The 17,375-nt window shown below is 40.1% G+C and overlaps 1 protein-coding gene across 4 annotated transcripts in view; it reads right to left on the reverse strand.

Moving 5' to 3' along the window:
* Positions 1-17,375, reverse strand: part of nsmfb (NMDA receptor synaptonuclear signaling and neuronal migration factor b) — a 68,119-nt gene that overhangs the window by 19,635 nt on the left and 31,109 nt on the right. The window contains exons 6-14 of one of the 4 annotated variants that reach the window (XM_040050065.1): positions 16,604-16,672; positions 13,612-13,664; positions 12,294-12,383; positions 11,613-11,740; positions 11,434-11,517; positions 8,764-8,797; positions 8,413-8,483; positions 7,610-7,689; positions 5,884-5,986 (exon numbers count right to left, since the gene is read on the reverse strand). In XM_040050065.1, the coding sequence (XP_039905999.1) occupies positions 5,884-5,986; positions 7,610-7,689; positions 8,413-8,483; positions 8,764-8,797; positions 11,434-11,517; positions 11,613-11,740; positions 12,294-12,383; positions 13,612-13,664; positions 16,604-16,672 (712 nt within the window). The remainder of the gene's footprint in view (positions 1-5,883; positions 5,987-7,609; positions 7,690-8,412; positions 8,484-8,763; positions 8,798-11,433; positions 11,518-11,612; positions 11,741-12,293; positions 12,384-13,611; positions 13,665-16,603; positions 16,673-17,375) is intronic. The other 3 variants (XM_040050067.1, XM_040050066.1, XM_040050068.1) reach the window with 3 other exon arrangements.

Here is a 17,375-nt window from a genome sequence, read left to right on the forward strand (position 1 = left end):
TTCCACGCGTCTCCAGGTGGGTCAGACCTTGGTGCAGGAGGTAGATGATATGGCATCATCCACTCCAATGGTAGGCTGGTAGGCGAACTACAATGGATCCAAAAAAGACCTCACCAGGGGACTAAGATGTTTGAGGAACAGCCTCTCGAGGGTCTTCATCAGATGCGAGCTGAGTGCTACCGGCCTATAGCTGCTGAGGTCCTTTGGCTGTGTGGTCCTCATCACTGGTACCACACAGAAGGTTGTCCACAGCTGTGGTACTTTACCCAGATTCAGGCTCATGTTGAACATGTACCATACAGTTGGTCTGCACAGCACCCTGATATTTTGCTGCTCGTTCCCCACCTGTGTTGAAAGGGATAGGATGGTGGTGGGGGAGGTGGGCTATGGGATGGAGTATTCTGAAGCAGAGGGGCTGGGTGATGGCTAAGAGGTGTATAGTCATGGGAAGAAAAGCAGGCACTCGTTGAAGATGGGAGGTTTGCAGTAGAGATGATTGGGTCTGAGGGGTAAGTGTCTGTGGGTGGGTGAATGAGCTGAACCAGTTCTTCAGATCATTCACCCACCCTAAATCTCCTAGAGCCTGGGAGTTTGGTTTGTGATTTGAAATTGTTTTCAGCCTCTTCCAAACTACACTGATGTTGCTCTACTGCAGTTGGTCGTCCACCTTCTCAGCTCCTTCAGCACAGGTCCCAGCTCCTCCTTATTTCCTGACCTAAAGTCTCTCTTCTTCTGCTTAAGGAAAGCGTTGATTTCAGGGTTAATTCAGGGCTTGTTATCGGAAAAACACTGTAACTTCAAGAGGGGCACAGTGTTATGCCCCTGTGTGATTTAGTCTGTTATGCTGTCAATATCCTCTCTGTGATGAGCACAGAGCTCTTCCCACACAGTAGAACTGAAGCAGTACCTCAGAGCTTCAGTCTCCTCAGACTCTTCACTGTGCGCAACACAGCTGATTCTCTGTGTACAAGGCGTTTATACACAGGCTGGAGATGAATCAGGTTGTGATTGCCCCAGAGGAGGGAGAGGTGATGAGCTGATGTTGGCATACAATAAGTCTAGTGTTTTATTGTCTCTGGTTTGGCAGGTTACATATTGGGTGAAGGTGGGCAGAGTAGAGGACAGGGAGAGATGATTAAAATCCCCAGAGATCAGAAAAAGGGCCTGAAGATACTGTGTTTGAAATCCGCTGGTAACAGTTTGGATAACAGGAGAGGACACACACCGTTATAACGGTAACATGTGTAAACTCCCACGGTAGATAATATGCCCTCATGCTAACAGCTAGAAGCTCATTGTCCTTACTTCAGAGGACTTACTTCCTACCTGCTTCCCTTTTACAGTTAAGCACCCAGAATTACACCATCGATCAATTAAAACACAGCCAGACCCCCTCTTCTCTTCCATACCTTACTCCAGCGGTCTCCAACCTTTTTTGTGCCACAGACCGGTTTATGCCCGACAATATTTTCATGGACCGGCCTTTAAGGTGTCGCGGATAAATACAACAAAATAATACTAGTACCGGTACCGAAAAAAAGAAGATTTATTCATAACACACATGAAAAGACCCAGGAAAACTGAGTTAACGATAAAAACGATGACAAAATAACGCTGAAAACCGATAAAAACCCTGAAAACCATACATTTAACACCTGAGCCTCAACTTTCGCAGCCCGGTACCAAACGACTCACGGACCGGTACCGGTCCGAGGCCCGGGGGTTGGGGACCGCTGCCTTACTCCACACGTAAAGAGTGGATAACCAAATTAAAATGGGTGTAGCTGAAAGATTGTCCATATTAAGTCATGTCAGGATTATTGTTCCATTTGCTACAAAAGACAGTGACACAAGATATCTTTAATGAACATAATGAAAATTAGATACTGATCACGCAAAACAAAAACTGTATGAATATCATGTATAAATTAGTTGACATGAAGGGAAATCGAAATTGTAAAATATATATAGATGTGATCTTAGTGAGCCCATGAGTTATATGGAGCACATCAGCTCCAGAGCTAAATTTTAAATGTAGAAACACCATATGGTTTCAGAACATCAGATGGTAATAAAAACACAATCAAGGTAGGACTTAACACTAAATTATATCTTAATATGTCAACCTAGCATGCTTCTACAAAATAATGTTTCGTTATAAAAATAAATTTTAGCAAAATCTGACACTTGGCAATCTTCAAAATCCAGAGCTTGACATTTTCTCATTGGTGGAGCTGTAGATCAGGAGAAAGAGCAGGTCATCTACTAATGGGAAGGCTGGTGGGTCGAGCCCTGGCTACTTCAGTCTGTATGTTGAATGTTGAAGAAATTTGTTATGTAAGAACCAGTCTACCACATGTAAATATGTGTTTTTTTGTTTGTTTAACATAGTTAGACAAATTAAAATTTTTAAAAACATACGGTTTGTGACAAAACAGCAGTTACGTAGTATTTCATGGTTCTAAAACTCCTGTTTTTATTGAGTTGGATTAATCCTAACTCTAACCCTATTTTGGAAAACATATAAAACAGGCTTTTTTTTTTTTAAATGTAGCTAATGTTTGTTGTGTTTCAGTTGAGTCTATACCTCACTGGGTCAGGTCTGTTTTGGCAACCAGTCATCACCATAAACCCATTTCATATTGATGCTTGGTAAGGTCAGTTTGAACTGAAAAAAAAAAATCCCTTTAATACTATGTGGGTCAGGCTTATGTTGTGAAAAAAAAAGCAATTTCATGTACTATTGCTTATGTAGTGGCACCCTGGTTTAGTGGTTAACTCATTTCCCAGTCTCAAATCCCCAATTTGAGACTGGGAGGAGACACAAACTATCCTAGTATATTCTTAGTACTACTCCCAGGCCTGGATTAATGGGATAATTGTGTCATGGAGGCCAAACTCTGTCAAACATGCAGATCGATCCATACTGTGATCGCCCATTAGTAAAAATAATGTCTTCTTTAGCACACTATTGTTTGCTGTCCTATCACTTGCAATGTATGTACTCGCCATAGCTGATTGGCTTTCTTTCTATAATTCTAAGTTAAAGTATGGTGTTGTAAAGTGATGACATAATTTGTCTGACATTGTGTATGGTTTGTAAGCTGTTAAGTAACATGAAAACAGAATTTCAAGTAAAATCTAACTCTTTAAAATCTTCCTGAAGGAGGAGAATTAATACGATCTCTACGGATTGGCTTTGGAAGCCCTTAAATAAGATGGCTGATAACAGAATAGTAGAGCTATAAGGACTGATGAGTGGGGTGGAGCATCTTCTCAGCTCAGCTCCGTCAGTCAGTCTATTAATAGTGGCTCTCCAGCTGAGCCTGTAGGAGCACACACAGGCAGCAGCAGGGGGAAAATTGTTAAATGCAGCGAATAAGCCCTTCCTTGCCACCGCACGCCAAGCCCACCCTCTTTGTCTTTGAACTGAATCACCGTGAATGAGAAGCCAAATGTCAGAGGGAGTGTTATAGTACGCTGCTGGGTGTTCTAGAAGGTACACATCCAACACACAATTAAACAATGATTCCAATAAATATGTCAGAAGCTGCATTTTGAAGCATTATGCATTACTTTCCAATTAGCGCTAACATGTTGTTGTGATTTCCATAAAATAAATCAAGAGTGGATGGAGATTAATGGCTCGCAGGCTCACAGAACTCCACTCACGATGGTTTCACTTTATGATTCAAGACTCTGAGGCTCAAAATGTCGACACTGTTGAAACTTAGAAAACACATCAGATCTCAAAGGGGAAAACATCATGCTGGATAGAAACACCGATATGGACTGGGAAATGTGTTAAATGGGTTGAAAGGATGCCACATCGCTCGATAGAAAATAAAATGGTCAACCTACAGAGAGCTGAACTCAAAGACACCCCAAAAATCAAAGTGAGAAATTGCTTACATTTCACTGCAGCAACTCAAAATGGTAGTTTGTAGGACCCCCATTTTGTGTCCTGAGGGATCTCCATCCAGATGTGGACAAGAGCATCACTGAGCTCATGGACAATCTAAAGTGCAACCTGGCAGCATCGGATGGACAGAAACAAAATGTTCCATAGGTGTTCTGTTGGATTTATATCAGGTGAGCATGGTCAGTCAGTGGAATTAATTCCTTCATCCTCCAGAAATTGCTTGCATACTATTGCCACATGAGGCCGGGCAGTCACGTACCAGGAGGAACCCAGGACCCACTGTACTACAGCAGGGTCTGACAATGGGTCCTACCTGCCATTAGGTATGATCCGATACCTAATAGCAGTTGGTGCTGTTGCCTGCAGAGATCTGTGCATCCCTCTGTGGATATGCCTCTACAGGCCGTCACTGACCCACTACCATATTGGTCATGCTGAATGATGTCATTACTGGCATAACGTTTTCCCGGCTCCTCCTCACTTTCACACGGGCTTCATGGTGCCAGGCAGTGAGCACAGGACTCACTAAAGGATGTTGGATTCTTAGACCACCCTCATAAAGTCTGTTTCTGACTGTTTGGTCAGAGGCATTCACACCAGTGGCATGCTGGAGGTCACTTTGTAGCTCTTGCAGTGCTCATCATTATCCTCCTTGCACAAAGATACTTCTCGGTGTTGTTTCTCGTTGTTAGAGAATAATACAAGAATAATACAAGTAGGAATTTAAATTTTAAAAAGCTGTATGGTTTTCAACTTCTTGGCTGTGTGACACAGTGAAATGGAAACAGATTTACAAAAGAAATGTTGAAGTACCATAATCAAGTGGCTCATTTGTCACTCATGATTTTACTGAAGAGTTGAAAAATAGCTGCATGCTATACAAAATATCTCAGGGGAGAGATAGAGAAGCTGTAACCTCCTTCAAATGTCATATGCAATAACATCAGTGTCACAGAGTCACTGCTATAAAGCTGCCATTTAGTTTTTAATTAAGTTATGATTAAGCTTAAGTAAAAAGTCCATTTTGTTTTTGCAATATGTACAAAATATCATCATTCATCAATATGTGTATTGTCTTAATGCACTTGAAATTATTTATAAATTTCACCATAATATGCCACCATAATAAGTTTTATAATTTCTGCAGTTACTTGGTTCCACTCCCTTCACAGTTTCACACAGTTTTTGAACACTAGATTTAAGATCATTTAAGGTAAGTGTTCATTTCAGCTCATATTTGTGAAGTGAGGAAACAATTGCCTTTATGAGTTTTTACTACCATGGGGCAAAAGAATACAGTAATGCAGTAAGCAAATGCCACAGTAATCAGCATGTGGAGATGGGTTTGCTGAATATTTTAGTATGTGAGCACGTTTCATGTGCATATGCTCCATGCGATTGTATTTGCATATGGTAAGTGTCTGCCTGTCTCTGTGGGGCAGGTCAATGTTTAGGTACTGATGTGAAAAAAGTGTATCAGTGTAGAGTGTGCACTGTAATTAAGTAGGTGTCAAAAGATTTTATTTTCCTGTCATTCCAAAGTGCTGTGTATGCTTTCTTTACCCCACCAAGCACGCACTCTCTCTCTCACACGCACACACACATTTATGCTGTGTAGTAGAATGAGATCTGGATGAGCAAGCTGGGGGGTGATGGTAAAGTTGGAATTTATTCCTTTGCATCTAAAATTCCTATTTGCCGTTCATGTGCAAAAACTTTCCTGCAGTGACCTCATTAGACATTGTGAGAAGCTGTGAAATCAAGAAGTAAGAAAACAAAAAAAATAATTTCTCTGCATGTGCCTATAGACAGTATCTGGCTGGGAGTGCGTGTGCGTGCATATCTGTGGTATCAACTAAGCATGCTGCATATGCATGCAGACAGTTTTGGTCCACTTTTGCACTGAGTAGCGGACTATGGGGTTCTTACTTGTTCTCGAGGATACAAGCAAAGACAGCTACCTTTTCTCCATTAGCACTTCCCAGCACATAGCAGCCCATAATGTGGATGAGGTTGGGCTCTGGGTTCAGCTTGCTCATCAGCCTGCTGAGTCGCCGCCAGAACCTGGTCACACAGGAGAGGTGAGAGGTGACGACAATCAGCATAGGTAAGGGTTAAGGTTACGATAAAATACTATTTATTGCCAGTGTTTAAACAGATTAGCTTGCAGATTAAGAAGTAACTCTTTTTATTTTGCTTTCAATAGCCTGTGTGATTTTTTCTATTATAATGCAGATTTGATGCTTATGGTCTGTCAATAGTGAGCAACACTGACTAGACCTGTGTTACAAATAAAAACCTGTAATCAGTAAGCTGACCAGCTCTCAGCATAACACAGACTCAAACTAGACTTCCCTTATAAAGACCAAATATTATGGTGCTTTAGGTACCGTATTTTGGTAGTACAATGTTAATGACAATGTCACCAAATTGGGATTCCACCCACTTGGGTGGTTTTAAGGTTAAGCTAAAAGCTTAAAACTACAAGTGCACTCAAGAATGCATGTATTACACCCTATCAGACCCCATACCTTTAAAGACAGTCACCTCCACAGTAGTCAACCGTGGTGCACATTAAGACTACTTAAACTTTCTTTTGCATAATACTATCTAAAACAGATTACTGCAAAGCTGAAGGACCCTGCTCAAACGAAGAAGCAAGAAGTTGAGGTGTCTGCCTATGGTTAAGGTTTTCAAAGTGGGTTTACATGAAAAACAGTCATCATATATTTAAATAACAGTCTTAAATATTTAAAAGTTAGATAACAGATAGCTAAAATACTCAATCTAAGGACAAAACGTTTGTTCCTGTTTCAGTCGTATTTGCCTGCCTTGTTATCTTGTAACTGCAAAAAAACAAAACAAAAACAAAAAAACCCTTCAAAGTCCAATAGAGATCAGGGCTACATGCAGAATCTCAGCTCACACATGAAAATATACTGGTGTGTGTGTGGGCAAATTAAAAAGAAAAGTGAGAATGAAAAGTTAATTTGTTTCATTAAACCACTATTAATGCAAACTGCATGTGGCCTGGAATAACTCTAATGCACTTTATATATTTTATTTTTATTGATGTCTGTTCCAATATTTTCTGGTCCCAGGCCTCTTGATGGTTCAATACTCCAAGTAATGATTAAGTTTGTAACAGCAGATGCAAATCAGACTAATTTCTTTCAAGTTCAAATTTCAAATGCCATTTGAAATGAATATTTTCAGACCACAGCAAGGACCGCAGTCTTGACTATGAGCATCCCTCTTTGCGAATCAGACTGTACTGATCTAAGCTGACACAGATCTTCTGTTGTTTTTGTGTTCATTTGAATTTGGCAGTTGCGACTTTAACCACATTATCCTTTGAAGAATTTTCCTCTTGGTTTTGCTGTGGACATTTCCACACGCTGTATTAATTATATTCACAATGAGAGGAGCAGAACCCATTTAAATTAAACCATGTACAAAATGTAAAAAAAATTCTTTATGTTATGTTATGATGAACAATAAACGCTTGACTTATGACCTATAAGTTATAACCTATAACTTTACTCTTTTGCTACGAATGTAAAATTAATATTAATGCACTGGAGTGAATTCTGTCTCTTTTTTCCATTTCTTTTCATAAACTCACTGTTTGTTTCTTCACCCGTACTTTACAAAAAAACATATATCCTTCCCTCAGGCGAGACTTACTGGATCATATCTTCTTCTTTCTCCACCTTGGCAAAGGTTGCCACTTTATTCTTCAGCAGGTATAAATGTCCCGGACCTCCCTGCAGAAAGGTGTCTGTGTTATGATAGACAACGTTGTACCGTACGCTGTAGACTTGAAAACTGATGGGGTTATTCCATTGCATACACAAAACTGTGAAAATGTCTTGAGCAGCTCCTCATTTCTTCATACTTATCTTCAAAGCAAACAGGCTTTAAAAATTGTTCTAGAAGACAGGCTCTCCAGGTTTTCTGAAGATTATTCAAAGTTAGCAGCCTTTTTGCAAAAACAAATCATTTGTTTTTTTTTTTAGATAAATCTTTGAAAAATGTCAAAGATACCACTGGTCAACTGACATAAAATAGTACTGTTGCAACAACAATACAAAGACATAAAAACATTGAATATCTCACCATAGTGTTCAATGTCCTTAAAAAAAACAAAGAAAAAAAATTGACAAGTGGCAGACTGTGGTGCTATCCCTCAGCTTCCTAGTATTACCTGTATTTGAAAATCTTGTTGGAATTCTGATACCAAAAAAAAAATCTGAAAAGGCTTAATTATGTGCATTAAAATCCTGTCTGGACAGTACTATATAACCACTATTAATTGATGTGATGAAGAGAATACACACACTAATAATTTCATTCAGGGATATCACTTATCAGTCAGTTTGTAATTAGTGGTTAGAGGACTATTGTGACTTAATAGAATGCTATTTTAAAGGGACATGTGACACAATGATGTCAAAATATTTTCATACTCTGTCTTCGTTTTCACTCACCTGGCAGAAAATGAGCATGTTCCAGATTTTACAGCCTTTCCTGTAGGCAGTCAGCTTCTTCTCGATCTCCTCTGGGTGAGAGAGAAAGAGAGGTGTCACTTTTCCCACTCAGCCATAATGGTGACACACACAAATTGGCTGTCCCTTGAGACACACACACACACACACACACACACACACACACACACACACACACACACACACACACACAGGGGAGTGGAAAAACAATGAGTCATCTGTGCACTCCAGCAAGATGAAACTTATTCCACCCTCATCCTGTCCACATTTACGCAGAGTAATTTTCACTTGAGGTCTAAAATAAAAACAAAAACAAACAAGTATTGCACTCACCCAGAATGTCATCAAATGTGGCATGTTCATGGTCCTTTAAATAAAATGAAAAAAAAACACACGAAATTATTCATTCAAAAACTGAATCTAAAAGAACAACAAGCTTTTTTCTGAGTGCTGACTCTAACAGATTACAACATGATACACTTTTACACCTAATAGAGTCTCTATTCTGTACAGCAGTGCAAAAGTTCCTCAGGTAAGGACCCCACCAAACAGTAAACCTGGAGAATAATAAGTTGTTAATGATAAAAATACCAATCAAACTTACAGTACACAATAATATAAGTTAATGATGATATTTTAGGCTAACTTCTTCTATCTTTTCAAACCACTGAGTGAGATTTGTTTCTGATTAGTTAGCTGTTGCTGTATCTTTGCTAATATCTATCCACCCGGGTCGCAGGGGCAAGAGCCCAAGATGAGAAGACCAGGCCTTCCTCTCCCTGGCCACTTCCTCCAGCTTGTCCGAGGGAACAACAAGGCGTTCCCAGGCCAGCTGAGAGATATAATCTCTCCAGTGTGTCCTGGGTCTGCCCCGGGGCCTCCTCCTGGTGGGACATGCCCAGAACACCTCACCCAAGAGGCACCCACCCAAGATCCCCGAACCATCTCAACTGGCTCCTTTTGATGAGGAGGAGTAACGGCTCTACTCTGAGCCCCTACTGGTTGGCCAAACCCCTCACCCTATATCTAAGGGAGAGGCTAGCCACCCTTCGGAGAAAGGGTGGTGACCCTCATCTATGGTCACCACCCAAATGTTGTGACCATAGATGAGGGTAAGGACGTAGATCGACTAGTAAACCAAGAGCTTCACTTTTATCCTTGCTCTCTCTCTTCATTACAATGGACCGGCACAAGATACTTAAACTCATCCACTTGGGACAGTAACTCGTACCTGACCCAGAGTGGACGCTCCACCCTTTTCCGGCTAAGGGCCATGGCCTCAGAATTCTCATTCTTGTCGCTTTACACTCAAGATTCTCCAGTCTGAGCTGGAGGCCACCACCTGATGAAGCCAACCAAACCTCATCATCTTTAAAGAGCAGCGTTGACATTTTGAGACCACCTTCCGCCACTTGGCAACCTGCAGAAATTCTATCCATAAAAATAACGAACAGCATAGATGACACAGGACAACCCTGGTGAAGTCCAACACCACCAGGAATGAATTCAACTAATTGCCAGCTAAGCAGACCAAGCTGTGCAACAGCTGTATAAGGATTGAATGGCTTGTAGCAACACACCAGATACAGGCCAGACACACCATACTCCTGAAGCAGCTCCCACAGCAGTTTTTGCTGCCCGAGCCACGTGGCCTGTCAGTACTTATCAGCTGGCTCCAAAGTTGCACAGGCTAACAAAGCGAGGGACTCCTTCTTCAGAATGAAGGCTCCCTTCACCTGCGGTGACCACCACTGCGACAAGCAACTTGGAGCTGCAACTCAGTGCACCAGTTTTAGCAATGGTGGTACTGAACATGGTCCATTTATCCCCAGTCTCCCTCTTTGCTTTGCTAGTTTGGATATGTTCTGTATTCTTAGTGTTAAATGCTAGGAGAAAAAAATGAACAAGTAGCATATGAATATTTGCTAATTAGCTCTAGTTGTTTGGGGCATATGGATAACGTAATAAATAAGTTAATAAACCAGAACAGTGGACAAAATAAAATGACTTGATATTGCTAAAAAAGGAAAAGCCAACATATTGAAATTTACCGAGATAGGAACATAAATTTTCATGGAAAATTCCACAGCAACCTGACCAGCAGTCACCGAGATGTTTCAGCAGAAAACAGAAAACCAAATGGACTCTTTAGTGTTGCTAGAAATGTCGGGAAACCATGGTTCTATAATGAACTGTCATTTAGAACCAAAAAAAGAAGAAATTTGTATTTTGGCAGTACTTGAAACAACGCTGCACTTTCCGTCGTATAATTCTCTTTACTGGAAAATGCCAGCTGGTACACAGCAAAGGAGTGCCTTTATATTTTCATCTGAGCAGACAAAAAACATGGTGCCACTTAGCAGAACCTCAAAGCCAGGCTGTGATGAGTCTGTATTTTGCTGAGGAGACATGTCACTTCAAGTGGATGATTGACGGTGCTTTTCTACACTCGAACAAAAATGAACTCTGAGCACTTGACTGAACGAATCATTTACTGAGCTTCCATTTGATCTTTGCTTTTAACTTGCAAACTAGAAGCTACTGGAAGTTTTAAAAAAGTCATTAAAGTTTCTAAATTGACTAAAATGTCAGTTTTATCCACAAATGGATTTGTATGAAATTTAATACAGATTTTCAAGGTACCCACAGAATTCTAGTAATGTTGTCACCTGACTTCATCTAATGGTACTAACAGATCACTGTTGCATGCAGCGTATTCGAAAAAGATGAAATGGTTTTACTAAACAGACCACTCTCAGCACAGATTGCACAGAGAAGTTAAAACACTTATTTAAAGGCTCCAACCATTTGTATTTCAGCCAAATTTATGTTGGCTAGCTTGCTTTAAAAACCCAACAACCTGCCAGGGACAGATTCAAAAAAAGTGAATCTTAACACTTATCCATCAGCTCCTGTGGCATCTCATCAAGAAACAACACCAAATAAAAATCTACCAGTCAATCAAAATCTATATGTAGTGGAAACTCACTAGCAGATACTCACATAAAGGATAGGGATGATGGAGGGGTCGTCCCTACGAATGATGTTGGGAACATATTCAGCCTTTGGGACCTTGGAAGATATCAGCTATGGAGAGAAGAAAAGCATGCAGATAGACTTTGATTGCACATATATTCAAACTTCATTAATCTATATGTTAATTTAATTGCCAGGAACTTCACCATGATTTTAGGAGGGATAAAGTCTTCTCCGTCGCAGGCCACTCTTTCCATTTCCCTCTCCTCCTCCCAGTCGGCATCCTCGTCCTGCCCTTCATCCAGCGTCCCTGAGGAGGTCTGAAGCTCGCCACCTGGTTCACACATGGGAACAAAGGGCGAGATGAAAGGATAATACACAAACAAGATTAGTAGAGCGGGGTGCTCCATTTGAAAACGCTGCACCTGTTATTTTCTTTTCCCAGCACAGAGGGGAGAAATGGAGGAGTTAAAAACAAACGGCACACGACACAAAAGGACACAATAACAGGCTCCTTATCTGCCCAGCCAGATACAGACAGATACAACACAAAACAACAGGCAGATGGACGACAGGCCGAAGGATGAGTAGAGCTGTGCGGATGGATGGTAACAGTTGAGTAGTGGTACGCAGAATAAAGCATACTTTAAAAATGGCAATATAAAATAAAAAGAGACAGCATGTTTGCGTGACAGGGCATCTGTCAATCTGTGTTTGTTCTTGTTTTAATGTGTGTGCAGCCTTATTATGCTTGAGTGCAGTTGTCTGTGTGCTTACCTGTAGGTGTTTATACATACATGTGTAAGAAGCCAAGTTTAAGAAAGGCCTAAGGTATATATTGTATACCGTGTGTTTGCTTGTGAGTAACTAAGAGAGCATGGACTCACTGTCTCTGGATTCATGCAGTGACTCAGGCTTGACGGGGGTGGGGTCACTCCACGAGCGGCTGAAGCTCTTGGCTCGACGATCGACGAAGGCTGATGAAGTTGGGGGGAGGCAGAGAGTGACTCACACGCACACATATATACAGTCTCCAAAGGATAATCAAACCCAGTAATCAAGAGCTCTGTCTTATTGACCTAGCTTGTGAGTCAGTCAATTCCATTGTCCCTGTTGGATATCAGGTCATGTTGCTTCATATTAACAGAACAGTAAGAGTTTACATTGTATTAGCAAATGGTTGATCATTTTTCAGTTTTTCTGTTGTCTTAATGATTCCAAGATAAAAAAGTCATTAAAATTGAAAAAGTTGTTTAAACGAAATTGCAGTAATGCACTTTTAATTTATAGACATCGTTATATACAATTTAATACATATTGATTTCTTTTATCAGTATTTTTAAGTAGTTCAGACTCTCTGCACACCTGATAGATGTGGTAGAAAAGGGTTAAAAAGAAATATAACCTCCACCACACACTTTCTTACTTAACACCATTTCACTGAATCGTGCTGTTTCAGTGCAACTGACCTTCATCAGATACAAAACGATTATTAACTGTTTTTTAGCATTTATTTCACAGATTTTCTATGAACATACCCAAAACACAAGTATCTTTAAATTATTAAAGCATTACAGCTGTATTTTGTTTTGTTTTGCTTTATGTTTGTATTTTGTAAATATTTAAACCATTTGTAATAAAAATGTATAAAATCTCATCATCAGAGTCTTGAGATTAGCCTGGTGGGAGCTCAAACCAAGGACGCTTTTTTCCCTTAATGTCAAATAACAATGTGAATATATTTAGAGGAAATACTTTACACATTAAAAAAGAAAAAAAAAAAAAAAACCCATATCAGATATTTCAAAAATAGCACATACTCAGAACTGCACAGCTAAACAAACACCACACATAAACTAGCTGGGATTCTGTCTTGTTAAACAGAAATTGCCTTTCAGTTCAATATAGTGCACAATCAATATCATACAAATGGCACAAGTCTCACAATAATGAACAAATACAAAGACCGTCTAAACACCGCATAGTGATAAAATTACCATCAATTAGCAGTTTAAGGAATAATGTTTAGTATACTCTAACAAAATATATACACACGTCCACACTACTGATGCTACGTGCATAAAGCATGAAAAACATCAAATGAACATCCACTGTGATGTCATGGTACACACTTGAGAGCATGAATGCATGGTAGTGTTTTGACAATGCACACACATGCCAACAGAAACAAATGCAAAGACTCACTCTGGGCCTTCATCCTGCGACTGCCCACCATCCGAAGGTGCTTGCGAAAATTTCTATCAATTTAGAGAAAAAAAGAAGGAGACGAAGCATATCAAGAATATAAAAAAAATAAGAGAGAAAATGCTTCAAACTTAAAAACATACATAGAGAAGAACAGAGCAGAAGATGATGGGGCATCTTGATTAGGGTCAGGCTACTGATAAATTACCAGTGATCACATCTAAATATCCAGTGGGTGTTTTGTGCATATGGACTGAAATTCATCTAGGGTTAGGAAGTGGGGTGCTTAACATCAAAACATTTCATAGAATTGTCACCTGTTTTAGCCACTCAAATAGAAAATCATTAAAAAAAAATCCCCAACAACAAAAAAGTGGATGTTAATCGGGAATAGAGGACCAGAGGCTGTTGCCTAAACTTAACCATATTCTCAAAAGATAACTTTGTGGTTTTGTTTGTGGCATTGGTTTGCTTCTACTTCCTAGAGGTTAAGCCATAGATTCTATTTTGTTTTATGTGTCTATTTTGTCTTCCTTGCTGTTGGGTAGCTAAGGTTGCCTATCTAGCTTTCTGCAAAAATCACATCAAAAATAGGATGAACGGGTAAATCAGTGTGTGGACTCTTCTGCTCTATGTAGTTGAGGCACATGGTACTGTGATAAGGTTCACGGAAACTGATGAGAATGGGTCGCAACCCTATAGCTAATTATTTATAATAAGCCCCACCTCTATTAAAGGTTGTCTGCCCCATATAGTATCTGTTTTTGGTGGCACTGCACAACACTGGGTGCACCCCGGACAGGTCATCAATCTGATGCAGGGGTAACATAGCAAAAAACTACCAACATAATTTTCTAGTTTCATCATGGCTAAATAGCAAAAAGAAACGTGCAAAAGCAAAATGCAAAGCTCACATCCCTACATGCACCATTTAAAGATATTTGAATCCAGAGCACAGTTGGAGGCAATCCAAAAACACCCCTGACATGTCAGTGTTGATTGCAGGAATGGTGAAGGCAGCGCCTAAAATAGAGAGATGACTCAGAGGAGAGGGGGACCCATCCGTCAGTCAGAGTTGTATTTTCATACTGTGTGACAACTAGCTTTTTAAATCTACCACCTGCACACCAAGATAATAAAGTCAAATTCCTGCCAGTATATGTATGTGTGAATTCATATTTCTGCAAATAAATCGCCCCTAACCTTCGCTTTCCTGCTGTGACCTTACAAAACACTTTGCAAAATTATCCTCATTCAACCATGAATAATTTAATTTTTGAAACTAACTGAGATGTACCTTTCTATTAAAAGCATTGCACTCTATGTGACACAGCTCGGTATGCACGCACGCGCACACACACACACACACACACACACTGCACACACACGCACACACACACACACACACACACACACACACACGCACACACACACACACACACACACACAAGCTCATACAGCATATGGAATGTCTCAGCCTTGGTGGATGTGAGGCCCGTTGCCAAATATTGATCAATTCATTGGCTTTGACTGCCAGCCACAGAGTGCAGAGCTGCAGCAGTATATTGACAGACCCGTTTTTACACTTCAGTGTTCAGTGAGGAACATTTATTAAACCTGCCACCCACAGCCTCCACGATTCACGACACACACACACACACACACACATGTACGCCGGAGAATGCTTTTACGAGCCATGTGATTGCCCCGTAGGTAGGGATTGGAAGGCACGGTGAGTTCCTCATGCAGAGAGTCAAAATACACAAAGTGAATGTTCACCAGCAAACAGTCGGAGCAGAATATGGTAACAAGAAAAACACTTGAGTGCTGGGTTTACTGTGCGCTGGTTAGACATAGTCTATGGTGAAACATCACCCTATCAAGATTCAGATGGTCTAGATTAGAGTAACAGGTACATTAATACAAAAAGCATGATTAGATGTTCATCATTATTAGGAGATATTTTAATTTTCTTTTTACGTGGCTGACCTCACATCAAGGTCATCTTCTCTTGCAACTCGGAACTTTTTTCAGAGTTCTTTTTAGGTCACGCCATAGAAGTCTGATCATGTTCCTTTGTAAATGTGACTGTGCAATAGAGAGTAGTTGTCCTCCAGTTTGTTGAAAAACAAAAGAAAAATGTTCATTTCATCGTGAGGAAGTGAATGAACTTACAAGTTGTGCAATTAGGACAGTTCAGCTGGTAAATGAAAATTGTGTGGTCATACCAAAAACTTCTCAATGAAGTTCTGCTATCACAGAATGCATGCACCATAGTTCAGGTCATGTCCAGTGAAGTCAATGTGCCATAATAACCATTGTATTAACGATAAATTTAATAACGCTGCATAGCAACAGTTACTCAAAAAACACTTTTTATCCATAACAAGAACAGCAAAGAAACTATACAACAGAAAATGCAAATGCTATTTATGCTCTCCTCATAACAATGATAAGAAAAAATAAACTGGGCCAATAAGACATGCTTGTTATTACAGGGATATACATGTTAATGTGATCCCCCCCTGCTTTGTATTTTGCCAGTTCTCTTATCTGGGGATCATACTTGGCAAATAACACTCTCAAGGAAAAGAACACATACAGTACTATCTTTCTGTTGAAAAAAACCCCCGTCATAAAAGACGATTTGGCGAATACAAGATCATAAAATTATCTTTTTTTCGCTTGCTTCAAGGCCATATTTCTATAGCTAATTTGTGATATGCACTGGTAATAGATATTTAGTTTTTAATGCATCTTCTCTGTGCATGTTGTGCCATCAGTTAACCCTTCGCGTGCCAGCATGAGTGCCCAGGGTTGCCGGCCCCTGGTCTACAACACTTGAAATATAAATAGAAACGAGGTTGAAAAGACCACGAAAAAAATTATTTTAAAATCGGATAAAAGGCATTTCTGTTCAAGAAGTTGTTTTCTTTGTTGGGTAATAGGGTAACTATAACAGCACCACACAGGACAGGACAGGGCACGGTACCTCTCCATCATGGTGGCTGCCTCCTGCTCTCTTTTCCGTCTCTTTCTCTCAGCAATGCCTCGGAAAGCCCTGCCGGGACGTCAAAGCATTAAGTTGTTTTGTTTGGAAATATAGGTTTTCGTTTTAGCTGCGCCTGACAGCAACCAAGGATTTTTTTGTCTGAACCCAATCTGACCCAAGGGCTAAAAAACTCTACTATTACTTGCTATATCTGGTGAGCTTAGAAATTAATGCAGCTTTTAAGTTGATGTTTGTTATAAACAAAGCTAACTAAAATGCCACACAGTAACAAAAGGAAACTAAAAAGCCCATAGGGTCTAGTTGGGTTCGGGCATAAAGTTTCGTTAGGGTGGTATGGGAAGACACTAAAGGTGTCAAAGGTGAGGGGTTTGAAGTCCAGTAGGGTTAGTGAGAGTTTAGTTAGCTTTGGTGAGTAGTTAAAATTAGCAGCACAGGGACATCTAATCCACCAAAGGCAGAGGACATTGAGGATAATTGCATGTACACTCACGCACACACACTCACAAACTACAACCACAATGTAGGAAAAGACACTGAGGGAACAAAAGACGACTTTATATTCATTTAAATATGAATGTTAAATTCTTTTTGTGCAGCTTCAACAGCCATTATGGGATGTATTGTTTTTTTCTTGGTTGGTGGGGTCGTATTATTTTGTGTAGGTCTCAAAAGGTCAGGCCTAATCAAGACTTTTAGAACTTGTTGGCCTGGCTGTCTTCTGACCAATTTATCTCATCTTTATGAAAAGCCT

This window comes from Simochromis diagramma, unplaced genomic scaffold, assembly GCF_900408965.1.
Source record: "Simochromis diagramma unplaced genomic scaffold, fSimDia1.1 OVJJ01000159.1, whole genome shotgun sequence".
Lineage (NCBI taxonomy): Eukaryota > Metazoa > Chordata > Actinopteri > Cichliformes > Cichlidae > Simochromis > Simochromis diagramma.